At 36.9% G+C, this 26,864-nt stretch overlaps 1 protein-coding gene across 2 annotated transcripts in view; it reads right to left on the bottom strand.

Moving 5' to 3' along the window:
• The window catches only part of LOC110041222 (uncharacterized), a 41,468-nt gene extending 15,209 nt beyond the window's left edge, over nucleotides 1-26,259 (bottom strand). Inside the window, exons 1-14 of one of the 2 annotated variants that reach the window (XM_020746501.2) lie at nucleotides 23,792-24,770; nucleotides 23,466-23,537; nucleotides 23,262-23,305; nucleotides 19,192-19,311; nucleotides 13,932-13,967; nucleotides 12,052-12,170; nucleotides 11,266-11,637; nucleotides 10,636-10,785; nucleotides 6,508-6,698; nucleotides 5,809-5,992; nucleotides 4,458-4,645; nucleotides 3,638-3,827; nucleotides 2,177-2,370; nucleotides 1,575-1,743 (exon numbers count right to left, since the gene is read on the bottom strand). In XM_020746501.2, the coding sequence (XP_020602160.2) occupies nucleotides 1,575-1,743; nucleotides 2,177-2,370; nucleotides 3,638-3,827; nucleotides 4,458-4,645; nucleotides 5,809-5,992; nucleotides 6,508-6,698; nucleotides 10,636-10,785; nucleotides 11,266-11,637; nucleotides 12,052-12,170; nucleotides 13,932-13,967; nucleotides 19,192-19,311; nucleotides 23,262-23,305; nucleotides 23,466-23,537; nucleotides 23,792-23,860 (2,098 nt within the window). In that variant the 5' untranslated portion in view covers nucleotides 23,861-24,770. Of the gene's footprint in view, nucleotides 1-1,574; nucleotides 1,744-2,176; nucleotides 2,371-3,637; nucleotides 3,828-4,457; nucleotides 4,646-5,808; nucleotides 5,993-6,507; nucleotides 6,699-10,635; nucleotides 10,786-11,265; nucleotides 11,638-12,051; nucleotides 12,171-13,931; nucleotides 13,968-19,191; nucleotides 19,312-23,261; nucleotides 23,306-23,465; nucleotides 23,538-23,791; nucleotides 24,771-26,003 lie in introns of those variants that run through there. The other variant, XM_020746502.2, reaches the window with a different exon arrangement.
• Between the last annotated feature and the right edge of the window lie 605 nt (nucleotides 26,260-26,864).

Genomic DNA, 26,864 nt, shown 5'->3' with positions numbered 1-26,864 from the left:
GTTTGACGATAGAGCAAGGGCAATTTACAACTGATTCGACAAACGTTATCTTTCCAAAGTGTAAACGCGTACGCGACAGTGTAAAAAGGTGTCAAGCCGTTTCAGCGTAATAGAAGGAAACAGCACAAGCATGTGTATCCATTCTTTTTCTCCTTCCTTCTTGCTGAAACACCGCGAATCTCAATCAAGCATCGATAAACGGTCACTACCCGTAATGCCAATCGGCATTGTCGCGTTTTGTGGGACAAACTTTGTCGAAATTCTTCCACCCATTCTTCCAAACATTTAATTACATAGCCCAATACAGCATTACTGGTCCCTAAATGCGAAATGTGCATTTCAGGTCTCCCCACCTCATTCTCTACAGGGTTGGGTAAGAGAATTTCAATGAGGAAGAGAGACGGGTTACGCAGAACTTGTTTACCAGTGGCAAATGGCTTTAGGTCTTAGAAATTACAGTAACTAAGCAACTGATAGGGATATTAATCAAATATCGCTTGAATGAAACGTAGTGATAGTAAGTGATATAAGAGTTGTTGTGAAGTATATATGAAATAATTCATATTTGAACTGCGGTAGTAGATGAAAGTGAAGTATGATTATCGCAGTAAATTTTCCAATTTAAGCAACTGGAAAGAAGAAGCCTGAAAAAAAAAAATCAGGGCTTCAACGGGATTCGAACCCGTGACCTCCGCGATACCGGTGCGATGCTCTACCAACTGAGCTATGAAGCCACACATTGAGAGATGTCAATTAATTGAGTTCATATCTTCCCGTGAGTGAAATGATGTGAAGTATATATGAAATAATTCATATTTGAACTGAGGTAGTAGATGAAAGTGAAGTATGATCATCGCAGTAAATTTTCCAATTTAAGCAACTGGAAAGAAGAAGCCTGAAAAAAAAAAAAAAAAAAAAATCAGGGCTTCAACGGGTTACGTGAATCCCGTTGAAGCCCTGATTTTTTTTTTTTTTTTTTTTTTTTCAGGCTTCTTCTTTCCAGTTGCTTAAATTGGAAAATTTACTGCGATGATCATACTTCACTTTCATCTACTACCTCAGTTCAAATATGAATTATTTCATATATACTTCACATCATTTCACTCACGGGAAGATATGAACTCAATTAATTGACCTCGCTCCCAATGTGTGGCTTCATAGCTCAGTTGGTAGAGCATCGCACCGGTATCGCGGAGGTCACGGGTTCGAATCCCGTTGAAGCCCTGATTTTTTTTTTTTTTTTTTTTTTTTCAGGCTTCTTCTTTCCAGTTGCTTAAATTGGAAAATTTACTGCGATGATCATACTTCACTTTCATAAGAGTTGTTGGCCAACATTAGAAAATTATATCAGCTTTGCCTGTGAATGACTGACAACATATTCCACGGACACTGTTTCTTTGGGGGTTTCATCTACGCCCTAGGCATTTCTTAACTCTTTACGCCCCAATACTGAATTCCTTCTAGTTTAACACGGCAATTTAAACAAGTAATTTGTCCTGAACTTACGATTGTCGAAAAAAAAATTTCACCAAAAAATTAATTTTTCATGTTACATTAATGACGGAGAAACGTACCTGGAACTAGATCTCTCTCTATTTTACCATCGTCTTCATTCTTGGCCAGCCATCGATGACAAGGAAACACAAAATGTTCACTGTGAGCTGGCACGTCCACAGCGACTTCCTCCAGGAACCATCCTGGAGCCGAGCCATTGTTATCATGACCAATACGCAACTTCTGAACCTGTTAAAACCACGAGAAAGAGAATTAAAGATAGATCCACTTGGTCACTTTACAAATGAGAAGAAACCGGGCCATGTGTCATCCCGAAGGGGCTTGCGGGACCGTCCGTTACTGGGGACAAAACATAAGACGAGAAGCTATATTGGCCCCAGTAACGATCCCACAAGCGACTGCGAGATGAGACTCGCCCAGGATCTCTTCTCGTTTCTACAGTAGTGAATGATAAACTTGAGGACTGAGTACAAGCGCAGACCTACGGTAATACAGTCGAAGCTCTCCTAGGTGACCACCCCGGGTATTTTAGAAAACTAAATGTGACTGGAGATGAAATCAAGTTTGCGGCCATCCACTAAAATAGAGCATTTCACGGTTCTATTTTCATCCTGAAGAACGCCACATCCGAGAACAGAAACGTTATTCAGAACTAATTTACCTTTCCGACATCCACAGTTTCTACAATAAACTTGTCCACTCGTCCTTTCTCAAATCTCTTTTCTGCTTTGCCGCCTTGACGCAGCTGAATCTTCCCTGTGTCCCCTTCATCGCCAATAAGCTGGAAAAACACGTTAGCATCGGTGCCTGCTAGAGCCATCTCGCCTGTCTTGACTGCTAAGTGATAAGATGTGTCTGTGAAGAAAACGATAATATTCTTGTTCACACACCAAACCTGACTAAAATCGATTAACTCATTATAGCTTTCAAGAACAAAACTTACGTCTGTGAAAGAAAAAAATCAATCAAATAGCTAAGTTCTTCCTTAGATGCAGTGTAGATGAGTATAGCCGTATCGTGGGACTGACACAAAAATCAACTCCGGTGAACGCGAAATTCTAAACCTTTATCTTCGAGCCAGAGCACGTACAAAATCTGTTGGTTGTAAAACCTGGTTCTACAACTTTTCTGCGACATTTTTCTTTTCCTTTTCCTTAGAACATAAAACTACTGTAGAGCGGAACTGGACTCACAATAATGACATGCAAAACTTAAGAAACTTTAAAAATGTACGCATAAAATCGAATAATTTCTAGTTAACAAGAGAGGAAGATCTTAAGAGAGTTTATATTCCATATAGGCTTCACTGCCAATGTAATCCCTGTCAAGTTATTTTTAGCATGGCACGGCACTGCCCAGCTCATCCGCAGATACAATGTTCCCATAAGCATCGCGCGTATGTTTTCGTAGAGGATGGAAATGTGTGTAAAGCCTCTTGGAAGGCCCACGTTGAAAAATCACGTCACAGGGTTGGCCATTTCTAGACGCGCCCGGAAATTCCGAAACCGGGAGCGAGCTAAAAATAACTTGACAGGGATTACCTTGGGAATAAGGCCTATACGGGCGATGAACTCTTATACTCTTCATACTCTGTACAAGATTTCTCTCTCTGGACTGTATTTCCTTAAGATTCCGTAGGCTCTACTTCTAGATTACAGCTGCCTCAGACGAGGATTACACAGATTTCCTCGGATACGCTCGATACAAAATCTGAAAATGGCTTCTCCAGCTAAACAACAACATTCACGTGTTCCCGAAGGCACTTTCGGTCTTAAACAATGACGTCATCGCGTACATACTCTCTTGACAGAGCGATGCCCGAGATTTGAACCACAAAATTTAACAGCGATTATGCAGGTGTAACTCTGCAGAGATCTGCGGGTCGCTAAAACGTTTTTGATTGGTTTGAATTTTCATGCGCAAATCACAACCAAGACATAGTGCATAGATCTATGTACACCAACGTTATCGGAACTGAAGTATTCAGCATGAATCTCAAAATCCCTGCTATAAGAAAGAGCTGTTTGTTGACCCTAGAGTTCTTTCCACTATTGAGTCCATTAACAAGGTCACGCAAAAACCAGTTTCAATCTAAAGCAACAGTTGTCATGGTACCACTCACTTGGGCGTGGTGGTCTTGGCTGTCCAGGGAGCACATCTCTCTCTATTTTCTTGTCTCCTTTACCCTCCGTCAGCCAGCAGTAGCATGGAAAGATGGCGCGGTCCCCATCAGCAGGGGCTACTTCCACCTCTTCCACAAAGATGCCCTTCCCATCTCCTTTGCTGTCATGGCCAATGCGTAGTCTTTCAATCTGTAAGAAGGAAACATCACCTTGTGTTGTAATAACGAGGTCCAGTGACAAGCCACTTGGAACCATGTCACGGACACTTGTCTCCAGTTTTAGCCTGCGAGCAGGCTCTCGTATTTGGGCCAGGGGTGCGAGCGGTGAAGCCACGAGAAACACACGAAACTACAGAAGCCAGCGCGCGTAGCACACCTGCGAGTCTAGTTCCTAAGCGAGCGAAAGTCAGGAACTTGACTGAGCTGTGACACCCAACCATTGTGTTCATGGAATTTAATCATAAACGAAATACCAAACATAAAGGTGAAAGTAACAATGACACCTCATAAAGATTTACCTTTAGTTTTCACACTTTTCCACCTCTTTTTCTGCTCTTGCACATGACTTGTGAAATTGTACAATCTCACCTACAATACTTTTACCAGCCAATATGCCAATTTTAGAAGTTCCTAACCGCCTTCCCCGCCCCCCCCCCCCCCCCCTTCAACAAAAAGGGGGCATTTGGATGCATGTACATTAACATACATACTTAAAATACTGAACTGACCAAGCAATTCTCCCTATTACAAGAAATGGCACTCTCAATTATTACTTGCTCAACATCAGAGAAAAGGCAATTCACACTTATGGCTAACCCACCTTTCCAATGTTCACAGTCTCTACAGTGAACTTGTAAGTTCTGCCTTTCTCAAACTTGTTGAGTGAAGAACCCACAGGTCGCAGCATAATTTTACTGGTTTCTCCTTTTTCACCAAACAACTGAACATACAGATTGGTGTCAGGACTAAGAACATCACCAAGTTTAACTGACATTGTGTAGGAGGTATCTGGAATAATATGATACAAATAACATAAGCTTCACTGAAACAATAGATTTAGCAGCCTTGTTTTATCAGGAATTTCAGTGTATAAATATAGGTTACTGACCAAGCTCGTTCGAACAACAAGGCTGAATATTGGCCAAGTTCTTTCTTTGCGTGTTTATGGACCCAGACAGAGTTGAGGAAAGAACAGGGTCAATATCCAGCCATGTTGACCGAACAAGCTGGGTCAATAAAGGATCTATCATACAGAAAATGAACATTATTTTCTCGCGGGACACAGCGAGTAATCCTGATTGGGCACTCTTGCCTGCTCAGGCAGCCAATCACAGTGCAGGATTCATCATCCTGCCTGCTAACATAACTAGCCATATAACCATGTTGTATATTTTAGCAAGCCCTTGTAAATTTTAGCAAGCCTGTGATGCAAGTTATATGCAGATGACTAATAAAAATGTAAAGCAGTAAATTGTCTAATATTATGAGATTCACTATCCAACATTTTACCCTACAATCAGATTTTGGGAAAGCTCCATGTAGTTTTTATGGCCTTAGGGTAAACCCTGATAGAGTCAAGTTTCCCTGTCGATGGGTAAACCCTGTGAAAAATATCCAATCAGCAGCACTACCCAAACACAAGTGGACATTCATCTGTGCTCAGACCACCTATCAACTGTACACAGTTTGAGCAGGGGTGAGAGTGGACTTGGATGCTAATTTTATCTAAACCATACAAAAATCATTTTCAGGTCTCAAGTTGGTATTCGTCAACCATGCCCAAACATATCAGAAATGGGCTATTCTGTGCAAAGAAATGGACCTCAGGTTGTTAAGGAGGAATCCACCAGAAGGTCGTGTAACAAGTGGACAAAGACCTTACAAACCTCTGTATGACTGTTTTGAATATCTTCAAAAGCAATCATTTCTAACAACACCAAATTGTCAGGCAACTATAAATGCCTTTTGCTTAAAATTACAAAAATGCTAAATGGACTGTTATGTACTTGAAAATTATCCTGGTACAGGGTTTTTTGTCCACTTAAGACTGAAATAGCTTGATTTCCTATCAGAGTTCATTTTAAAAATTGAGCTTGAACATTTCCAGTCATTATAACTCGGATAGAAGAAACATTTTAAATATTGACAACCACGAAACAGAGATTACTTACTTGGCAAAGGAGTGACTGCAAACATTTCCCTCTCAATTTTACCATCGTCAACATCCTGCGCTAGCCAACATCGACAGGGAAACTTGACTCTATCATGCCTTGCTGGGACCTCAACCTCAACCTCCTCCACAAAGAAGCCCGATCCATATCCAGTGTGGTCATGACTCAGTTTAATTCTGTCAACCTGTCAAAATAATAACATCATTGAAACAAGATATTTCAAAACCAGTGTAAAACATGGTACCTGTACTTGCTGATTTTCAGGGTGCAGCAAAAATATCGAGTCCGTTTTTGCACCACTTTTAGGCAAAGGTCCATAAGTTTGAGATGTTTGCTCTGCCTAACAGTTTGATGAACTTTAGCTTTCTGGCACTGTACAGTGTATTTGGCAACAGAAATCTAAAGTTCTTTGTGCATATTTGAATTTTAAACAGCACAATGAAAGCTCCATGAAAACTGAACGTTTTGTAGTTTACCAAGTGTTTTTATATCCTTCTAAATCCTCTTCACAGTCACCTTGAAAATACAAAGAAGTGGCTCCAATTTTGTTAACAAGTGCAAACAGCTGGGCTTACCACTGTCTACAACAGAATAGATAGCAAGTAGCGTAGCCACTATTGAAATGGCATTCATGATAAACACTATTAGATTTGTACTAAACAAAAATAATAATAAAACTGTTTGTGCTATGGATTGTACCTTGCCAATGTCCACAGTATCCACAGTAAACTTATAAGTCCTTCCTTTCTCAAACTTGTTCCTTGTGTCTCCTGCTTGTCTCAGTTGTATCTTTGCTGTATTGCCTCGCTCACCAAACAACTGAATGTAAACATTGCCATCAGTCCCAGAGCCCTTGACATCACCCACTTTTATACTAAGATTGTATGTGGCTGAAAAACAAATATCACCTGATTCACCAATAGACAACAATAAGTTATCAATGTCGTCGTTCCTAACGAAAGTAAGTTAACTGTGGCGACTTGCAACTGAACCAGAGCTACATGTATTAATCAAATACAAACAACTTGTGATGGTGTTAATGGGGGAACACTGCCTTGCGTTTGGTTAGCTCATGTGACTTTCAGCGATAGGGTGACAAACAACCTCACTTATCTCCCCAGCACTACGAGCTGAATGACAGACAGCATGTGAGGGATCCGACAAGAGTATCAGTTAGCAAGCGATGTTCAAAGGCGATGAAAACAACAAGCTTGGGGGAAGTCGCTGTGCAGACTTAACCACACTACACAGGAGTGACCCTTTGTTTATTATGTGGGAATACATGACCAACTTCGTCTCCAAAGGGAGGGAGGGAGGGAAAATTAAACAATAAATTTACAATAGGTCATAGCTATGTTGCTTTGATGAACTCAAAATGGACTCTGAACAGTTGTTCAAGCTTTTATATGGAGACGTTCATCTACTGGTAAGCCAGTAGAAAAGGCTGTACTACCGAACAGCTTACCCTAGCCCATGTAACATCTTAAACAGGAATAGTGCTTTAATGCTTTGCACCAATGCTATGGTTCTTTATAACATTCTGAAGGCAACAAACCTACAATGTTTTAGGTTTAGCCACAATAAAACTTACAGTTTGCTGACCTTTGGAATACAACTGCTCAATACCTCTATAGAAAGCGATGCCGCCATAAACGGCTTATTGAGAACGTATGTCACGCTCCATTAACTATATTTTACTAGCATGACAGTAAAATCTCATTTTATTTATTTTTGTATTAATTTATTTAATTATTATTTGTTTATTAAAGCTTACAGTTTGCCGACCTTTGGAATGCAACTGCTCAATAGCTCTATAGAAAGTGATGCCGCCATGAACGGCTTATTGAGAATGTACGTCACACTCCATTAACTATATTTTACTGGCACGACAGTAAAATCTCATTTTATTTATTTTTGTATTAATTTATTTAATTATTATTAGTTTATTAAAGTTTACAGTTTGCTGACCTTTGGAATACAACTGCTCAATAGCTCTATAGAAAGCGATGCCGCCATGAACGGCTTATTGAGAATGTACGTCACGCTCCATTAACTATATTTTACTGGCATGACAGTAAAATCTCATTTTATTTATTTTTGTATTAATTTATTTAATTATTTGTTTATTCATTCATTTATTTAGTTATCTATTTATTTCCACATGAGCATGTAGAAGAATAATTAACTGATTGAATTTCAACGTTATCTACATATGCTAGGTTATTTCTGATTAAACCCTCCTGGAGAAAATAATTAACTGAAAAATAATTTTCTCACTTCAAAACTCAAAATATAAAATCTCCTTAGTTACTGCTCACTGTGTGAATTTCTTTTAAAATTAGTTGGTGCTACATCAAAGCAATATTCTCTGGTGATGACTGTCTTATTGTATTTAGAAATCTCATTTTGATCAGTGTTGGGAGTTAAAAGGGTTGCTCTGAATAAACAGAAGCCACCTGCCTTAAAACAGCAGAACAATCTACTCTGCCAATCCTTCAAACAATAGGAACTTTGAACAATGATGTTAGCACCTGTCATACTAGTTTCACAATTCAATTAGCGAAAGAAAATTTTCAATTTGTTTTTTCACACAAAAAAACATGAATTATAATACTAGTCAAAAATAATGTAATTTATTGTGAATTGTCTTTCAGAAGTATATGTTTTTTTGTGTAGCTGTCAAAAATAGTACTTTTTGTTATCATGAGTACACATATATTTAACTTCAGTGCTCAAAGAGTAAAAGAAAAGCTAAAGAAAATTAAAATACAATTGAAACATTTATAAGATACAGAAAGTCAATACCAAATTTCTTCAACAGTGTAAACATCAAAAACCAAACCTACGCAACTGTAACAACACAGTGTAAAACCATCTCTAACACAATGTAACTGCATTTGGTGTTGATTAAGTGTAAATTTAAACAGAATAGCTAGATCACAGAAACCAACAAGACAGTATCAATGAGTATACTCAACAAACATACTGTCACATGGGGCTTAAATCTTCACAACCCAGATGAAAAAAATTCATTCCTATTGAATCATTTTGGTCAAAATAAAGATACTGTTGATACACAAATACCTTTTGGTTTATCATCTGCTGCAACCAAGGGAAAAAACCTCATAAAAAGCAACTGGGCATTCCAAAAATCCATCTTGGATTAAATTCAAATTCCAACACAATTTTCCACTGTCATTAATTATTTAACAAAAGCCACGGATGAGATCAAAAAATAAACACCTCTAATTCAACTACACACCTGTCTTTAAATAGAACAATAAAGGCAACTGATGAGCAAAGATACAAAAGTCTTGGAGCCTTTTAAATTATCATTTTCGTCTTTCTTACTATCAACAGGCAGCTTAGGGTTAAAATGTTAATGGTTTTTATTGTCTTGCAACCTAATTCTGACCACATCTTCAAGAGTAGAATTGGATGAGTGTTCTAAAACATATTGTAGACACCACAATGTATGATGCCGTCAATTTATAAGAAGTATCCAGCATTGTAGACCAGAAGAGTAAAAGGTAAATAAATAGAAACTTTCCATAGTATTAATAATTTTAGCTCTATAATGAAATCATTTGTTTAATTACACACTGAAAGAAACTCTTGAAAAAAAAACAGCAATTCTGACTAATTCCATGTGCAACATGATCCCATTTACATCTTGCCACATCCGATGCTTTAGATTTCTCAAGTAAAATTGTGTTTACTTCATAAGTTCTCAAAAACCAAACAAAATTATTATAACAAAATGTAAATGTACGAATAATGATGTACGAAAGAAGCAAAAACAACATGACAAAGTACTCCACATGTGAAGTTTCTGACACTAGCCAACACTGTGCTAGCCAACATATAAAAAACATGCATTAGGAGATGTCCCCCTCTTGCCCTGAAGCACATTTATTAAAGATGGTTTCCAATCCATACTGCGCAGTCTCAACACCTCAATGTTTGTGATGAATCAATGTTATTTGTTAGGAACCACTTACATTATCTTTGGGACATTTTAAATTCTTTTTCTAGCGGTTTCTTTGCTTTTTACAGCCATGAAGTCGTTTTATCAAGTGATGTCAGAAAGAATGAAGTATTGAAAACTTTGCATCCTTAATGGTGGCTGACATGAAATTTTGAATTCAATTCATGTAACTAGTTGCAAAATGTTACATTTTGTGACATCTTGCATGACATCAAAACATGAATCGTACACAAACTCTCGAGAGTGCACAGTACGGACTGGGAATCATCTTTAAGGGACAAAAGGTTTCCAGGTGTACAGGTTTCCCAATCAGAATATTTATTATTATAAAACACTCTGGGTCCCTACATGTGAGCTAGACTATTTTAAGCATTCTCAAGTACAGAATTACTTAATATTAAACTTCTTGTCACAGTTAAATTTTGTAGTAAATTTTCTAAAATTTGCCTCAGGGATTTGATTTTCTAACACTGAGAATGTTTCTTCCTGGCATGATGAGACTATTGACTTGCATACTTGACATAATTTTATAAAAAAATCCAGTGAACAGGGTGCAAAGAAAACCAATTTTCAGGCTTGCTTGGGTAAGCTCAAACTATGATAGATCCTAGCCTGAAAATCCTTCTCACTAACCCCCAAAAGTTCATCTCTCACAGTGCTTCTGAAATTTGAATTTCCTGAAAACATTTTCACAAGAAATCCTGTGACAAGGACAGAATCAAGTAGCTGGACTGGAAAATCCACTAGCCCCTGGTTATCAGACATGACTTATTAAGCTAAAAAGCATTTTCAAGATGCTGTTCAGTTAACAAATAATACTCGACGTAATTATAACTTACTGCTTTGTCGTCCAGATGCACTTGATGTCCGTGGTATAGTAGTTGATGATGATCCCCTGGGTGTGGAAGATGTACTACGTGGTAACGACTGACTGGCCAGTCCATAAGGTTTAGCACTGACTGAACTAGACTGAGACGAGTGCCGTGAACCTAAGCATAAGAAAGAAATAGTTACCTTTATTACTGTAAATTGCAACATAGATACACATGTCAGGGCTGTCAATAAGTTTTGAGTCCACTGTTTTCTTGATCTTCCCACCCAAAACAAACTTACTATCTTTTAGGTGAATTGTATTAGCCATAGTCCAGTTGACCCGGAACATCAACGGCCCATCAAACATACTCAGGCCTAGCAGGTGTTATGGGTTATGGCCCTTATTGAGAGCCCTGCAATTCAGAAGCTACATGTACAATTGTACACTGTATGGGCCCAGTGCCATGTGTGGGTTGAGTTTTTTGTTGGTTCTTGCCTTCTCCAAGATTTCTCTGAGTACTCTGGTTTTCCTTCCTCCACATAAAACAACCTCTCCAAATTCCAATTCGACCAGGATAAAGGACCCACATGAAACCAGCTGAGGCTGATGTGGTTTCCTCTCTAAATATTGCAATTTATTTATTTATGCCTGTCACCTGTTGGTGTCTGGTAGCCATCTGACAAGTTCCCAGGTGGATTGTTAGCAGTGGGTGTCCGCCTGCCATCACCTGAACCATAACCAGTTTGGCTTCCTGGACTGTAAGGTCTTCGGTAATCCTCAACAGAAGAATGCGATCCAGGGCCACGCCGTCCAGCTGACCGGTACTCATCACCCGGAACATACTGCTTTGTTATTGGCGTAGGCGTGTTTCCATTCACAGCTTGGTTGTCAAACGTATATCGCTCTACTGTAGTCTGAGCACTGCCAGGATCATATGTATCTTGTACAACCTTTCCATCCACAGTACGTAGTGTGTGAACTTCTGTCCGGGTGACAACTTTCTTAACTGTCTGTCCTGGAGTAAGATCTGAAAAAGGACAAACCCAAGGTTGAAGTACATTGTATATATACTTTGCCAGCTGATTGCTGCACATTTATCAGAACAGTTTTTGAGAATTTAATAGTACATTGAAACAATACCGCTTAGCTGATGATTTAACATTGAATAAACAATAGCTTCCATATGGCACGAGAACATGGTCAGATATTTGTCTGCAGATGGTATCTGTTCCTGGAAGCAAACAGTTTCCGAAAACCTAGTGTAGCTTTGACTCTGGTCAGTGTAGCCCATAATTATGGGAGGTGTCTTTTAGTGTCTATCAGTGAATCTCTGTATTTATTTTAAGAGTGTACACACTCAGCAGCATACATCTACAAATAACAGAACAGGCCACACAGATTTTCAATCTGTAACCAATAATCTACACCTTTAAGTACTAACCAGCCTCCATGAGATCTTTTTCCCAGTCTTGGTTCATAAGTGCATTAGAATGTGATCCAGGTGCTGCGGCAGTATTTCCACGATCCATTCTCCTGTCATACAGAGGGTCCTGATCATCCCTACAAACAAATTAAACATGTATTTAACATACAAATGTTTATATTAAGTGACTCAAACTTCCTGGTGTGCTGAAAAAGTCAATATCATTACCATGGGAGAACAACTGTGTATGTTTCACTCTCGAGTTTCATACTCCTACATGTATTATCAAAAATGCATTTTCTCATCTCATGGTGCATCATTATATCAGGGTTCTACTGTTATGCCACCAGATGAACAAAGACCACCTTGAGGCTCATGGAAGACAAAGAAAGGAACAAAGCTGGCTCAAGACTCCAGGTAGAGGTACAAAGTGCAGTAGAAGACAGAGAAGAATGGAGACGCTGCTCTGTCGAGGTGTTATATGACATCCAGTCACAAAAGAGATAGGTGAAGGTGAAGGACTGTTATGTAATTGTATCCTAGTTTAAACAAGTTAGTCTCGCAAGCCTGAATTATAAGCAACTCTTCTGCAATAAACATTTCATCTTGGAAATAAGTTGACCATTACACAGAATCCACAAGATAAAACAGAATCACTAAGAGTGTTGATAAACAAATCCTGAGTCGTACCAGTTTACATCATGTACAAGACATTCACATCACATTATTCCATTTCCATTTAACCATTAATCAGTCACCATTTATTTTATACATTTTAATTACATCTACACTGTACACTCCACATCTTTCTTTAAAATACAAATCTAAAATGATCGGCAGCAGTTAAATAGATGTAACACCATGTCTCTAATAAAATATATTCTTGACAGTGAACTGTACACATAGTGTGAATTGTTCACACTTTTTTGTTTTATTTGAGGCTGCCTTTTCTTTTTGTGTAAGTAATATTAATAAAGTAGAATTAGCATTCTCGTAGCTATTTTGAATTATAGTTACATAAGACTGTGTTTTAAATCTAAAAGAGTCTCCTCTGCCTATTTCTGTTAGAAGACAAGTATTATTTCCTTAACATTTTACCTTTCAAAATATCAACATCAGGATGAAAGCTGTACACCAGAATGGGAAAACAAACTGTTCCCCACTGAGAAAAAAGACCCACTAAATCTAACCAAGACTGCCACCAAAAAAATGCCAATAGGTGAATTTGTACAGTTCAACACAAAGCAAACACAGTCACTCAGATTAAATTAAAATCTCACCTATGGGACAATGTTACTGACACTGTTATTGTGAGTTCTTTCATTTGTTTCTCACTGCATGAGATGTCAAAGTCACAATTTGTATAAACAAAGAAATCCATGCTTTTCTACTGACTGCGGTTAATTCAATCAAGGATTAAAACAGAGACCAAGGCCACAAGAAATAATACTGTGAAAGCCAATGCATGTGAGCTGTCATGTGGAAACTGCATTATATAAGTTATGAGAATGTAAGTAGGGTATTATTTGTTTGAAACAATTTTTGCACCTGTCATGGACTTCTTTTAAAAGAAGATTGTTCTTGAGTACTTAATTGTCTTTTGTTTACAGTGTTTGCAGTTTAATTCGTGAACTCTCAAATAGCTTCTGTGGAAGGCAAACTGTACTGGTACGAAACTTTATGCTTCATTATTTATATACTCAGTCTAAAAAAAATTGAATTTTGTTTCCTTCATTTCTAGAAGAATTTCTAGTTTAACTTTTAAAAGGTTGATTAGCATGCAAGCTCAATTTAAATGCTGACAGTTAATTAAGAAGGAAGTCAAGTCTAAAACTCGGCAAGCTTCATAGTATTTTAAGTTCATTAAAGTACAGAGAAAATTATGCCACAATACGTACCTTGAATCAGAGAGGCCTCTTTCCTGAAGAACTTTCCTGAAGACAAAAATGCAGAAAAATCTCAGAACAAAGCACAAACATTATAACTACGAAATCTGGATTGCATGTCTTCAATTCCTAATGGAAAAAATTACGAGTAACATCCAAGATCTTCCCTAATATGGCAAAAAAATTCTTCCCAAAATTAAATAATTCAAAATACACATGTACACAACAACTCTCTTCTGGTCAAATTTGTGACTTAGGATCTTAAATTATAAATAACTGTTGGTAAGTTAGGTTTTTTTCTTATGTGAGAAAACCTTGAAGTGTTTTATCAGTCCCTGCAAATTAAAATGTCACCACATGTCAGTACAAAATGCATCATCTTTATTATATTTAAATAAGATAAAAAGCACTTGAACCAAGGTAAACATTATTCATAAGTACTTTCCAAGATGACCTCAAAACATTCCACGAACCTCAAAATAGCAAATGCCATCTAGCAAAGATTGATATCCATCCAGACATTTTCACCGAGTAGCATTTGTATCACATAGAGTATTTTACAAAACATAATTTATAAGCTGGCTTGTCCTCAAAGATGTATGGATGATAACACCAAAATGAGTAATCAACTCATGATAAAAATAATGTGCCATGGAAAAACAATCTTCCAATACATGGATGTTTTGTCAGACCAGAACAGCAAAAAGATTGACCCGTAACAATCTGCCTTTGACAAAGATGTTGTAGGTGTTTGTACCACATCCAACTAAATATCACTCCTGTTGACCTTTTGACAGGAGTCTTTTAAGTTTCTCATAATCTGTGTGTACTTAAAGACATCATGATCAAGACTTTCTTGTTAAACAAGCCAGAAGATTGTCAAACCACAGAATACAAGTTGCCATGGAATGGCCTCCTTTCTGCAAGAATGGCACAACACACAAAGGATATACAATATTAAAACAATGCACGAGGTGGATTAGCATTCCCTCTAGACAATAAATATTCCAGAAACAAAGAACATGCAAAAATTTATTGCAAATGATTTGCATAGGTACATTTTGAAGAACATGTATCATGTCAACTGGAACATTGATTATTTACAAAATTTCTTTGACATGGACATCACTTACTCTGTACATGGTATGTACAAAGTTATGACTTGTGTGGTGGCTTGGTAAACAACAAATAAGGCACAATTTGAAGATGGCTATGGTATGTGCATTATTGCTTACATTCTAACAGTGAACTAAATTGTACAACACTGTTTTTATCATTGTAAAATATAACTAGTCTTTTTACGTGTGTTATGTGCTAGCTTTACCAAAGAAACTCTTAGCCAAGCTACAATTAGGAAGTGTCAAAACATGTGCACTGAACTTTAACAAATACTATTGTTAGAAACTTGTCCACAAAATTAATTCTACTTAGCCTTAATCTTTCAATTCCCAGCTGATTAACTTTGCTTTTAACCTTTTCACCCAAAGAATGGCCATTTTCAAAACTGAAAAGAAAACCCCATATTTTTTTAAACTTCTGCACAACAAATAGGACCACATGAATCACTACCTTTCATTTGAATGGTCACACACTGAGGTTTCATTTAATTTTTAAGGTCCCCCACTAGACCCAGAAACTGGGATAAGCTCTGGCCTGATGGGCCCCTACTTGGCCCGTATTTGTTATTAATCGCACCTTATTGGTATGCTTCAATGGCATATCAGGCAGGTTTGGTCAAGCAGTGATTTATATCTCGGCAAGACGTAAGGTTTCAAGCCAAGTACCAATGGAAAAACCAAACCAGGTATGTACACTTTTATTTACAAATATATCCAAATTTGCCAAAAGCTCCAGAGATACATTTTTTATAGTTAACAGCAATCTGTCAGGCGCTAGTGCACACCAGAGTAGTTTGATACCTTTAAAGCCCTGGAAACACTCAATATCCTATTTTTAAAACCTGTTTAAAAATTGCTTCCCTTTCAAGTGACTATGAATTATATCATAGTGGCTACAATATATCAGGTCAGTGATTTGATATATCAGAGGATTTCAGGGCTGTACACGTGGCAATCAATTGGTAATCATATTTATAGCTACTCTTGAGGCATTCTACAAGGATTTACACCACAGTAATAATTTCAAATTGCACTACATGCAATTGACAACTTTACATGTACATGCATCAGATATTGCCAAACAGCTCCATACCGCAACTGGGTAACAAAATTAACACTAACACAGCACAGATTTAGTATTTGGTATTTGATAACACTGTGCTTGACTGCACAGTATATCAAAAATAATCATAGATAGGGCAGACAGTGCACTTTGTCATACCTTAACTAAGATAGCTATATATACATGTATCAACCTGAAACTCAGATAAGATATATGTAAATCACATATCTTTGTATAATATTATTGCTCACCTATTGCTATGATTGCTGGGATTGCACAAAACAATACTTGTCAGGGTTTTTCCAAGTGCAGTAAATTTTACACCATCTCAGATTTTTTTTCTTCTATGCAAAATTTTAAACTATCAACTACAGAATACGTTGGAAATAATAAAAGCAAATTCTGATGCAAATAATTTGAAAAATATAACATTCCTGACCAATACATCATTTAAAGAAACATAATTTTCTGCCTTATGCCTTTCAGTTGACTTCAACACACACATTGAACATAAGGCACATAATTGTGAACACAACTCAAACCCAAATCTGTACAGTGTTAAAATTCAAAGCATTTGAGCAGCTGATCAAACATTCAACTGTTTTTCCTCTCCTGCAACTCATGAATATTTCAATCATTCAGAAACCATGCTCACAGGAAATCTTGTGTTGAAACTGTCTGTGACACAGTTTGGTTTTACATTTTAGTACCAGTACATGTATGCTATTTTCAATTCCCTTAAAACCCAATTTATTTCCTCGGTCAGTTCCATATAGATAAGTTGTTAAGTAACAAGAACGACATCACTGCGTTTTACTTCTCAGTGTGATAAATCCTTAATTTCTTTAGACTGAAATATTTAATGTCATGTGCTCTCCACTGGGTTTCAAATGGAACTTCAAAACAATTATAATAAACAATCTCAAAGTAACATTTACCTTAGTTTGTAAATTTTTGTTGTACATCCAAAATCATGATAAGAATTCACATTATACTGAGTGCAAAATCCTTTGTTTTTGTTATTCAAATGAGGCCAATCTATAATTTATTAGATGTATCAGATTCTGTTTGCAATTTGTTTCCACACATGAATGAACATTTCTAGTTTTCCCAAACCTCAGGTGATAATCATATAATGGAGATAAATTAAGGTAATCAAGGGCATGTCTACACATACATGTACATGCAAAATATGTACAGTATGAGAAAACAGAGATCCATTTGATAAAAACACGAATTAAAAATATTTTTGAGATATCCACATATTGGTTAAAAAATAACATAGTTATTACTAGCAGTACTATTTTTTACTTATTAACCTTATAAGTATGAAAATGCTTCAGATATTTTTACAAATTACCTAGTGCATAGTATCATTGTATTTTATTACATTTAATCATAAAAATTACAACTTCCTTGATTTTGATTGGTTTACAAAACTCCAATTCTTTGGACTAATTCACTTGCCAAGTTGTTATCGGACAGTTTGTTATCAGACAGTTCAATAAGCCAATCACATTCAAAGTTGTACATGTAGTTTAATTCAGCCAATCACATTCAAAGTTGTAATTTAACTCAACCAATCACAACCTTGGTCACATTTAAACAATTTACACCTTCTTTGTCAGTCTTTTAATGCAAATTTTCCCTTTCTTTCATAACTTGCCTATTCTTCTTTTCTCAGAAATTGTAATTTTTATGATTAATTGGTAATAAGACTTCATGTCGTCCAATTCAGTCTGTAATCATACTCATGACAAAAAAAATAGGACGACTGCGCAGCAGGAGTCCAATTTTGTTATCACTCATACGATTACAGACTGAATTAGACTCCACTCAGTCCTATTACCATTATTTATATATTTAACTTATTACGTTATCTATTTTACTGTATTATACATGAACTGTATATCTTATTACAGGTACATGTATATTACATTTTCTACCAATTCTATAACCACTAAAGGTAGAGTTTATTCAACTTAATTTAGATTTTCCATATCACCAATGAATCTCAACATATTAAATAGCTGTCCATCTGTTATGAGGAGTACAAAATCGTAGAAACACAAAACTTGTACACACATTCCACCATATTTCAATCAGATATCTGTAGTTTAAAGTTAAATGCTCCCACGTCAGTCTCCCAGGCAGCAAAGGAACATCATCAGATGCTAAAATTGTACCTCAACTCACTTGTGATTAACACCAAAAAATATTTTCCAGGCAAAAAGGAATTAAGTAACCTAAATAACACACCAAGCAGGTTGTAAAATTAGTGTCACATAATATTATGTGGTTTCGTATCAATTTTTAAGAGAAATGAACAAAATTAACAGATACAAAGTGGACACCAAAATAACGCATGCCATACTACATGTCAACAATGGCAACCATTTCCATAAATATACAAAAGACTCAAACTCCAAAGTTATGAAATTTCAAATTCCAAACAAGCAAATTCTAGTAATTGCTTTGTACACACAGTACGTTATTTGCATGCAGCTGCCAGGCAAACCGCCTGAAGGTACAAAATTGTTTATCACTGAATAATCACCAGGTATACTTATCCAATTTGTAAATACAGCACATACACAACTCTCCCAATATACATGGCCGTGTAATAGCCAGGATGTGTATTTTTTTTTTCTTTCATCAAGACTCTTGTTTACATGTATTGAATGCTTGCCTTTTTTACCTGTTACTTTATCTTTTGTTTTCTTTCCTGATCTGCTATTATCTGATGGCAACTCAACACAAAACACTTTATGCAAGCAACAACATCTGCATGCAATCATTGCCAAACAATTTCAATTTGGCTAAGGATTGTCAGTGGTGTTCTGTAATGTTGTGTAATGTGCCATTAGGTGTCCCGCTTTCAAAACACGTCAATCAAGGCCACAAAAATGCAACAGGGTCCATTTTACAAAAGGAGATTGCCAAGAATAGACATGTGGAAAAATTAAGCTTCAGGGGTTCTGCATTAAAATACACCTGTCCAGTATTCTTGATTATTTAATTCTTATATACCGCGAAGTCAATATTCACATTTTGACAAATGCATTAAATTTTGCTACAGACTCCAACTCACAAGCATGAATCAACTAGAGCTGATCCACTAAGCTGGCTCTCGTTGTCTGAGAGATCCTGCTCATCGCCAATACTTCCTGGACCTTCATTTCCACGCCACACAAAGGAATCGTCTGTAGAGCTGTCAATGCAAAAAACATACAATCAGTCTGTTACTGATGTTGTCAACTGGCATAGAGTAATGCAAGTCATTTTGAAGACATTGGTGACTGAACACAAATAAGAGCAATATTAAAATGCTACAAGTAACATCAAAATTATAATCATCTAAACTTCCTTAAAATAAATATTGTTTATTGGTAATTATAATAATTCTTATAGACAGGACCCTGCGCACACTCTGATTGGTCAAAAACCCATGTTTTATTGTTTTTCGCCACATAATTACATTTACTTCTCAATCATAAAGCAAATGAAGAAGCCTAAGCCGTGTATTACACTGTAATAAAACACTCCGGACATTTGAGAACTCTCGAGAAATGGAGAAAACACTCACCTGCAACTCATGTTTTCTACATTTCCCTTATGTTCTCAAATGCCCGTCGTGTTTTATCACTGTAATACATGACTTAGGCTTCTTTATTTGTTAATGAAAGCATACATGTGTATATATTCATTGAATTTAATATAATAAGAGAATTTCTCTTGAATTTTTTGAACCCCTTCAAGCAGTTTGCTTTTATCAGTCACTGATATAACACTTTAGGTCTGGTCTTAAACCATAAAAATGGACTTTTTTTTTCTCACAAAGGAAGTTGCTCCCCAAGTAAAACAAAAACTGAAACTTCTCTAAATATTCAATTCTGTGATAAATGCCCAGGATGTAGAACTCTACAGTACAAAAGGCCTCCAGTCCTATCAGTCTGATGTTTGAGCTATAGTTTACAAAGAGCAAAATATAGATGTATTTTCATTTGTATTTAGGTGACCACCAAATTGGTAAGCTTTAAAATTCACTCAGAGACTGATCAATATACTTTTTAAAGCTTATAACTGAAGAAAAGTGCAACGTAATTTTAGCCCCAGAACATGCAAGTTCCAAGTGATATTTACTGTCAAGATATATGTGAATTTCTTAGTTAACGCTTGACCCAAGCCAGTTCCCCTGTATCACATGCAAGATGATTGTACAACAGTGTCATAATTTGTATCCTAAACAGAACAGATGTTTTTAAATCAGAGACCAAGGTCATTGGCTCAAAACTTACACTAATTAGAGCTGTTTGATAGGTTTTCTATCATTTTCCTTCAGAACAATTAGATTTTATCAAACAATTTGTTCCGGAGACAATCCTGAAGGCACCCCAACCCTACAATTTGATTTGGAACTGATTTTTTCTTATAAAAAGAATCATGAAAAGATACTGGGTCTGTGAAATAAAACACTGCTATGCCAAAGAATAAACGTAAGGTTACTGGATCCTCTGTGTAACTGATCACACACCACATTGATTATAGAGTAAATCCCTTCACTTATCTCTGCGGCTTTCTTCACCCTGTGAAACAAAATACCTCATTTGCCTCTCAAGAGTGTTAATTAAAACAGATGAACATGGCTTCTTACGTGGTAAGGATCACAAGGGACACACATTTTTCTTTGACTTGACAGTCACAGTAAAGACTGCTGTAGCAAAAACTCTGTTTAATTTCAAATTAAGCCTAATTAAGCTGCTAAATTCAGTCACAGAAGTTGAAATTATGAATATTTATGCATTAATGCTGGACTGGCTTCCTGTTTTCAATTGAGCTTCAAACAACTGGGTGATGGTAAATGTATACTAACTAGATTGAAATCTGAAAGTCCTGCTCATACTCTATTTCAAAGCCAATAAATTTCTTCACACTGCCGCAGAATAATATGAGCCAGAAATACACGTATTATAATACAGAGTTCTGGATTGTAAAAAAAATTTTCAAAGTGCTTGTGCCTCAACTCAGTCATATTGCAAAAGCAAACTCTATTTTTTTCTGCCTTCAGTGAAATAAATGACAAAACCAGATGCGCAACTTCATGTTGTTTTGGAGACTGTAGCCACTTTCATTATAAAAGCATCGACATCTATTCAATTGTGTAGCAACATAACCTTATGATACAAGAGATTGACAAGGTTCTACATCATTCTACAATGTACATACAAACTGCCATTACAGTAAATGTATATGTGATACAAACGTATGTGGGATTGTCACTGGATAGGATTTATATTTTCAGAGAAAATGGTGTGTCTAATAAAAATGTGAAAGAGGGTTTGGGAGAAATTTTCAAAGTTTAGGTAAACCAAGGCCTTAGGTAAGGGTGCATACATTAAGCAGCTTCAAATTCTTCCAAAATGTTCTGGAGTGCATGCATTAGGTTATGTCAACATGAAGATGCCATTTTATACATCTTTTATAAAACAAAAGCAAAATTAATACAATGATAAGGTTCGACCATGTTTAAATAGCCTCATGCAAAAACAACTAGATAACCAATCAGAATGAAGGGTTTGTGATCAAACTTTTAAATAATAAGTATAGCAATGCACACACTATTTAAATCAAAAAGAAATTTTTGATGGATCATCACAGATTTGGGAAATATTTAGTTCAAAATATTATTGCTTGCCTATATTTCTACCACTTTTAATAAAGAGCAGAAAATTCTGATGCCAATCAAAATTAACTGCTGAATATATTATTTTTCTTTTTGTCCCTTAACTGAATTTGCAGCCTGAAATAACTTTTCAATGTGCAGTCTTTATATCTAAAATTTACAAAGAAGGATTAATAACTCTGATCATTGTCTCTTAACCTTTCAATATGAAATAGAGGTTAATTAAGCTGGTGCAGTGATAATTAAATTTGTTCCTATCAATGACTTTAATCAAGAAGAAAATAATTTTGGACAAATTTCATCAATTTTTTTTTATCCTAGCCCTGAATAAAATCAGTGGATCACTCCAGTGAGTTAAGAACTTAGGCTAGAAACCATCTGGGAAAGTTTAATCTATTAAAACTGTCAACAATTTGACACCTCAGTTAAAATATTTCACACTTCAGAACATTCCATGTGTAAGACCGCAAAAAGATACATTACCGTTTTAGACCAGAGACAGGAAAAGAGATAAATTTGGCCGGGTTACAAATAGATTGCAGCTAAAACAATAGTTCCACGGGAAAATGCTGTTCTATTTCCGTTAGTTCATCAGGGACTTGGCACTTGGAACAATTTTACTAGAACAACAACAACAAGGAAAATTGTAACCAGCCCCATAAACACATCGTTTGGAAAGCAATGAAAACATCGTGCTTTTCTGTAGAAACATCGAATTGAGCAGGTATAAATTAAAAAAAGAGACTTTTCCAAAATAAAATTTCTTACATATCAAGAGCTTAGCTTAATGAGCCAAGATTAAGCTTAAGTTTTTCACACTAAAGTTGAAATAGATCACTACAGTTCTAATTCCCCACGCGCGAGCTGAAGCTTGTATTGAGAGTTGAATGGAACGAAATTACAACAGATCACATGTGATAGTAGTGATACGAGTAAAAATACTTTACAGGAAAGAGAAATACCACAAACTTTGATTGATAAACTCAAATCGGACAGCTCTTTTTTTAAATAAGAAAGTTATCTATAGAGGTTTACGATGTTCGGTTGAGGAAGGCAATGTACGTCAATCTTTTAACATGCAAAGTTCTCGTGGATAGTTTTGGTTTAGTTTAGTGTATCTAACCAAGATCCAAAAGTATCCTGTCCTATTCCATGACATTCTCTACTATGAACAATAATTTAATCAAACACCGATTGAACGTTCTTTTAAAACGATTGTCACCTTTTGCCACCGCCGCTTTGAGCGAAAGCAAATTATTGAAATCGGTTTTCGACCATCTAATACCGTAATGGTGTGTTTTCCATAAATTTCAAGCAATTTGCCATCGCATCTTATGATTAACCAGGCTGCATATTACAGATCCCGATTTTTCTACGCACCACTATGATTCGAAGGGTAAAGCTTCAAGATGAGCTGAGAAAGGTCTCCACAAAATTCAAATTACAAACAGCGCTACATGCAACGTGCAATATATTACCTTCCCATGGAGCTCACACTTGCCGTCTCCGAGCCATATTTGCACTGCAATATAACAACAAGTGACGTTAAATCCCATTAAAATTTTGTCGCCACTGCATTTGTCGTTCTTCAAAGTCGAAATAGTTCAACGACCGAGGGCATATCCCATCAGATCAATTCCCTGCGTGAACTCCGTCAAGAAATCAAAACAAATGCTCCATACCTTTTCTAACTGGTGTGCAACGTTTCGACGCTCTTGCTCCAGTTCTCGAGAAAGCAGCTCAAAGTGGGCTTCCTGTCAAAGAAGACAAAAAAAAAGTGGAGTATGTTTACAAGCTCTATCGCTAATTAAGCTCGCGTTCAGTTCGAGAACGGGAAATGAGGTTCACGGGCTTGGAGTTAACCAAACCCAAGTACTGTACTAATTCGACCTCAAAGTCCACGAAATAACGACGGCATCCACAGATCCAAACATCATAATCAACTAAAAAGGATGTTGATGATTTCAATCACATTAAACTCAATTTAAAGGCAGAAAATATAGCTTACCTGTTGTCGTACTGAACGAAGAAGGCTTGCAGCGGAGTCTTCGTTGTAGTCGCGTCCGCGAAACGCCATCGTCGAAACTAGTTCACGTTGATAAAATGGCGCACTTTTACGAGCAAACCAAAGCCAGCGCTTTTAGGTTGCTTCTTTGAACGATGTTATGTTCAAAAGGGCAACCAAAAAGTCAGATTAAAGTGCCGAAAAACTCAAACGATTCCGTTCCGTACGAGATATTTTTCTGACGCGGTGACAAACACTTGTCCTTCTGACCCTCCCACGGGTTTACCGGTTTTCAAACTTGTCAGTCAAATCATCAGTTGCCATGACGATATTTCCCGCGTCGACCACGTACAGGAAGAAAGAATCGTTCAGAACAAAAGCAAAGAATTTTTCTTCTTCCGCGAAATGAATGATGAGCTCTGTTTCATTACATGTAAGAATCTTTCATCTAAAGCTGATTATTCTCGTAGACGTAACATTGAAAAACGAACGACGATTTAACCAATCTAAAACCCATATTTTTCCGACTAAATTTCTAGCGTTGGTTTTTTGTTTGACGGTTTGGCTGTTTCGATTTCTCTGGAAAACTTTCTCCTTGTTTCACGGTTTAAAAAGATTCCCTGACATTAAAAAGCTTTAAAAGTACCTCCGATGTTATATACGCAATCAGGACTATCAAGGTGGAGCCCAAAGATGGAACAACAAAAGTGTTTTGGTAACAAAGGTCACAATGGGGAGGGATTTGAACACAAAATAATCTTTGTTCGGTTCTATGGTTCCGCTTTTAGTTTCATAGAAACTTCTCGTTCGATAGCATGTATACAACATGCAATCATAAACGACGAAAGATTTTAAACGTGGCGTTTGCTGTGCCTATGGTTGTTTAGTGTAAGATTATTTATTGCTGTTTGTGTGAGCAAAATTTGTCCCACAGGAAATCACGACTTTACTTTTCCAATGAAAACTAAGAACGCACTAAACTCATATGTTAACAAAAAATTAACGATGAACCAATCAAACAATTGAGAGATCTAACAAATTAATTTAAAGTAATATAGCTTTTCGTTTTGCAACAAAAGAATTCGCGTTATGGTCATATCACCACGTTTAATCTCGACACCAGCCTAATTGGGGCAGGAATGTTGAAGGGTCAAATGTTTTGTTTGGGTGAGGCAGTAACGCAAACGGTTTCGCTTTATGATTTCTTTCTGTTTGCGTTTTCTCGGCCGGAAAATGATTTATCTAACCCAAGTCGTTTTAAATTCTTCGCAATTTGCGAGTTCTGTCGCAATTAGTACTTGATTACCTGGGGCGGGGGGGGGGACGTTTGAAGTATTGTAGCTATAAGAGTAAATAATTGCTGTCTGATAGCCTTTGAGCAATGGCAACGGAACGTGGCTTAAAAATCACCCCCTGGGTTTATTTAGACCGGACAGCTTGACGAACAAATCTATTACGAGAATTCACGATTGACATCGTTTGTTGCCCTTATATTGGTTTTGCGGTATCTCTGAAACTCAAGAGAGACGAACATTTGCATATATAATACCAATACAAAGAGAAATATTTCCAACAAATCTAAGGAAAGCATAGTCTGAAAGAAAACCTTCAAACCAACTAGAGCCAATATCAGTAAACAAAAATATGACGCGAATGTCCGAATCCCAACCAAGCAGGCAGGAAATTTAGATCTTCGATCTGAAAATTTTTTTCCGACATCATTAACGTGCCTCGAACAGACATGTGTGATCGGCTTTTGAAAACAGTGGGAAAAGATTTCGTAGAATTCAAGAGTGAAATGCCTCGTGAAACTTTTGAGGAAACTCATTCAAATCATTAGCTTGGTTTATCTTGTCAGAATGAAACCGATTGTTTTGCATACGAAACATGCAAGGAATATTTTTCGTAATATCAAAGCAAACACCAATTCAAAGTAAGGGATTTACTTGTTTAGCTATGAGTTACTTGAAATGTTTGCGTTCTGAAGTCCTTCGATCAGAAGAAACAGAACCCAAGTTGTTTATCAAAAAACAGAAATTTTCACCGTCAAAACACAGCTACCAAAACGACTAGGCGAACGAAATACGAAATCTTCTGATATTCTGTTCACGTGTATGAATTCGTATTTCTACAATACAGGTTGTAAAAGCCGTTAATCAATAGCTTAGCGACACCAACATTCTACAAAGACAAGAAAAACGCCATGATAACTCACCTAGTGGGATCTGGAAGCTTGTTTGTATTACAATGGCGTGATTTCCTTCACATTGGCTTCGATACTCCGTGCTTGTCACACAAATCACGCAATGACCACGAGTCGAAGTGGATGCCACTTTGGCGCGAAAATTTCCCACGAGATCGTGATTTCCACAACAGCAAAATTTTATGCGAATGTCCCCAACCCTCGCAGGAAACAGTCGTAGAAAGTAATGAAAACGAGTGTCGCCGTCGAAAACTAGTCCGAATATGCAAATCAACCGAAAATTATATGCAAACCTTCGACGTAACAAAGCCGTTTAATTTTCACCGTCATCGGCTGGTGAAAATGACACTTCAGATGCTAACCAATGAGAGGCTTCGTTGTCGAGAAATGTTTGAATATTGTCTGGGTTATAAGTTCCGTCTTCTGTCACCGATGCGATATCGCTTACGACGGCGGGCCTAAAGTTAACGTAAAGGAATGTTGACTTCTGCCGTGCATGCTGATAAATATTTTGCCATGCTGTTAAATATCGTATTTTCAGTAGCCTCATTTTCGCCCGTTGTTCAAGGTGAACCGGAACGGCAGGCTAAAATTTCAGTTAATCTCTAAACATTTTCGCGCGTGGTTCTTTACCATTGACGGGGGATACAGACAACCAGGACAGAGTGCTGAGGGAAAGCTTTGACCGTTTTGTTTCAAGTGAAAATGTTGTCTTCTTTTTTCCACACACGAATGTCGAGACTGAATCGCATCCTTGGTTGAACGATTTCAAAACTGCCCAAGGTCACTCAGAGCGAGAGACGGCTTCCTCTCCCTCTCCCCGAAGCCCCCTAAAGAATAATGTCCTCTCTAGGGTAGGGTAGAGTAGGGTTC

This window comes from Orbicella faveolata, unplaced genomic scaffold (assembly GCF_042242905.1).
Source record: "Orbicella faveolata isolate gen_17 unplaced genomic scaffold, um_ofav_v1 contig_46, whole genome shotgun sequence".
In the NCBI taxonomy this organism is placed as follows: Eukaryota; Metazoa; Cnidaria; class Anthozoa; order Scleractinia; family Merulinidae; genus Orbicella; species Orbicella faveolata.
The sequence above is the reverse complement of the archived record's forward strand: the minus strand, read 5'-3'. Positions and strand labels throughout refer to the sequence as shown.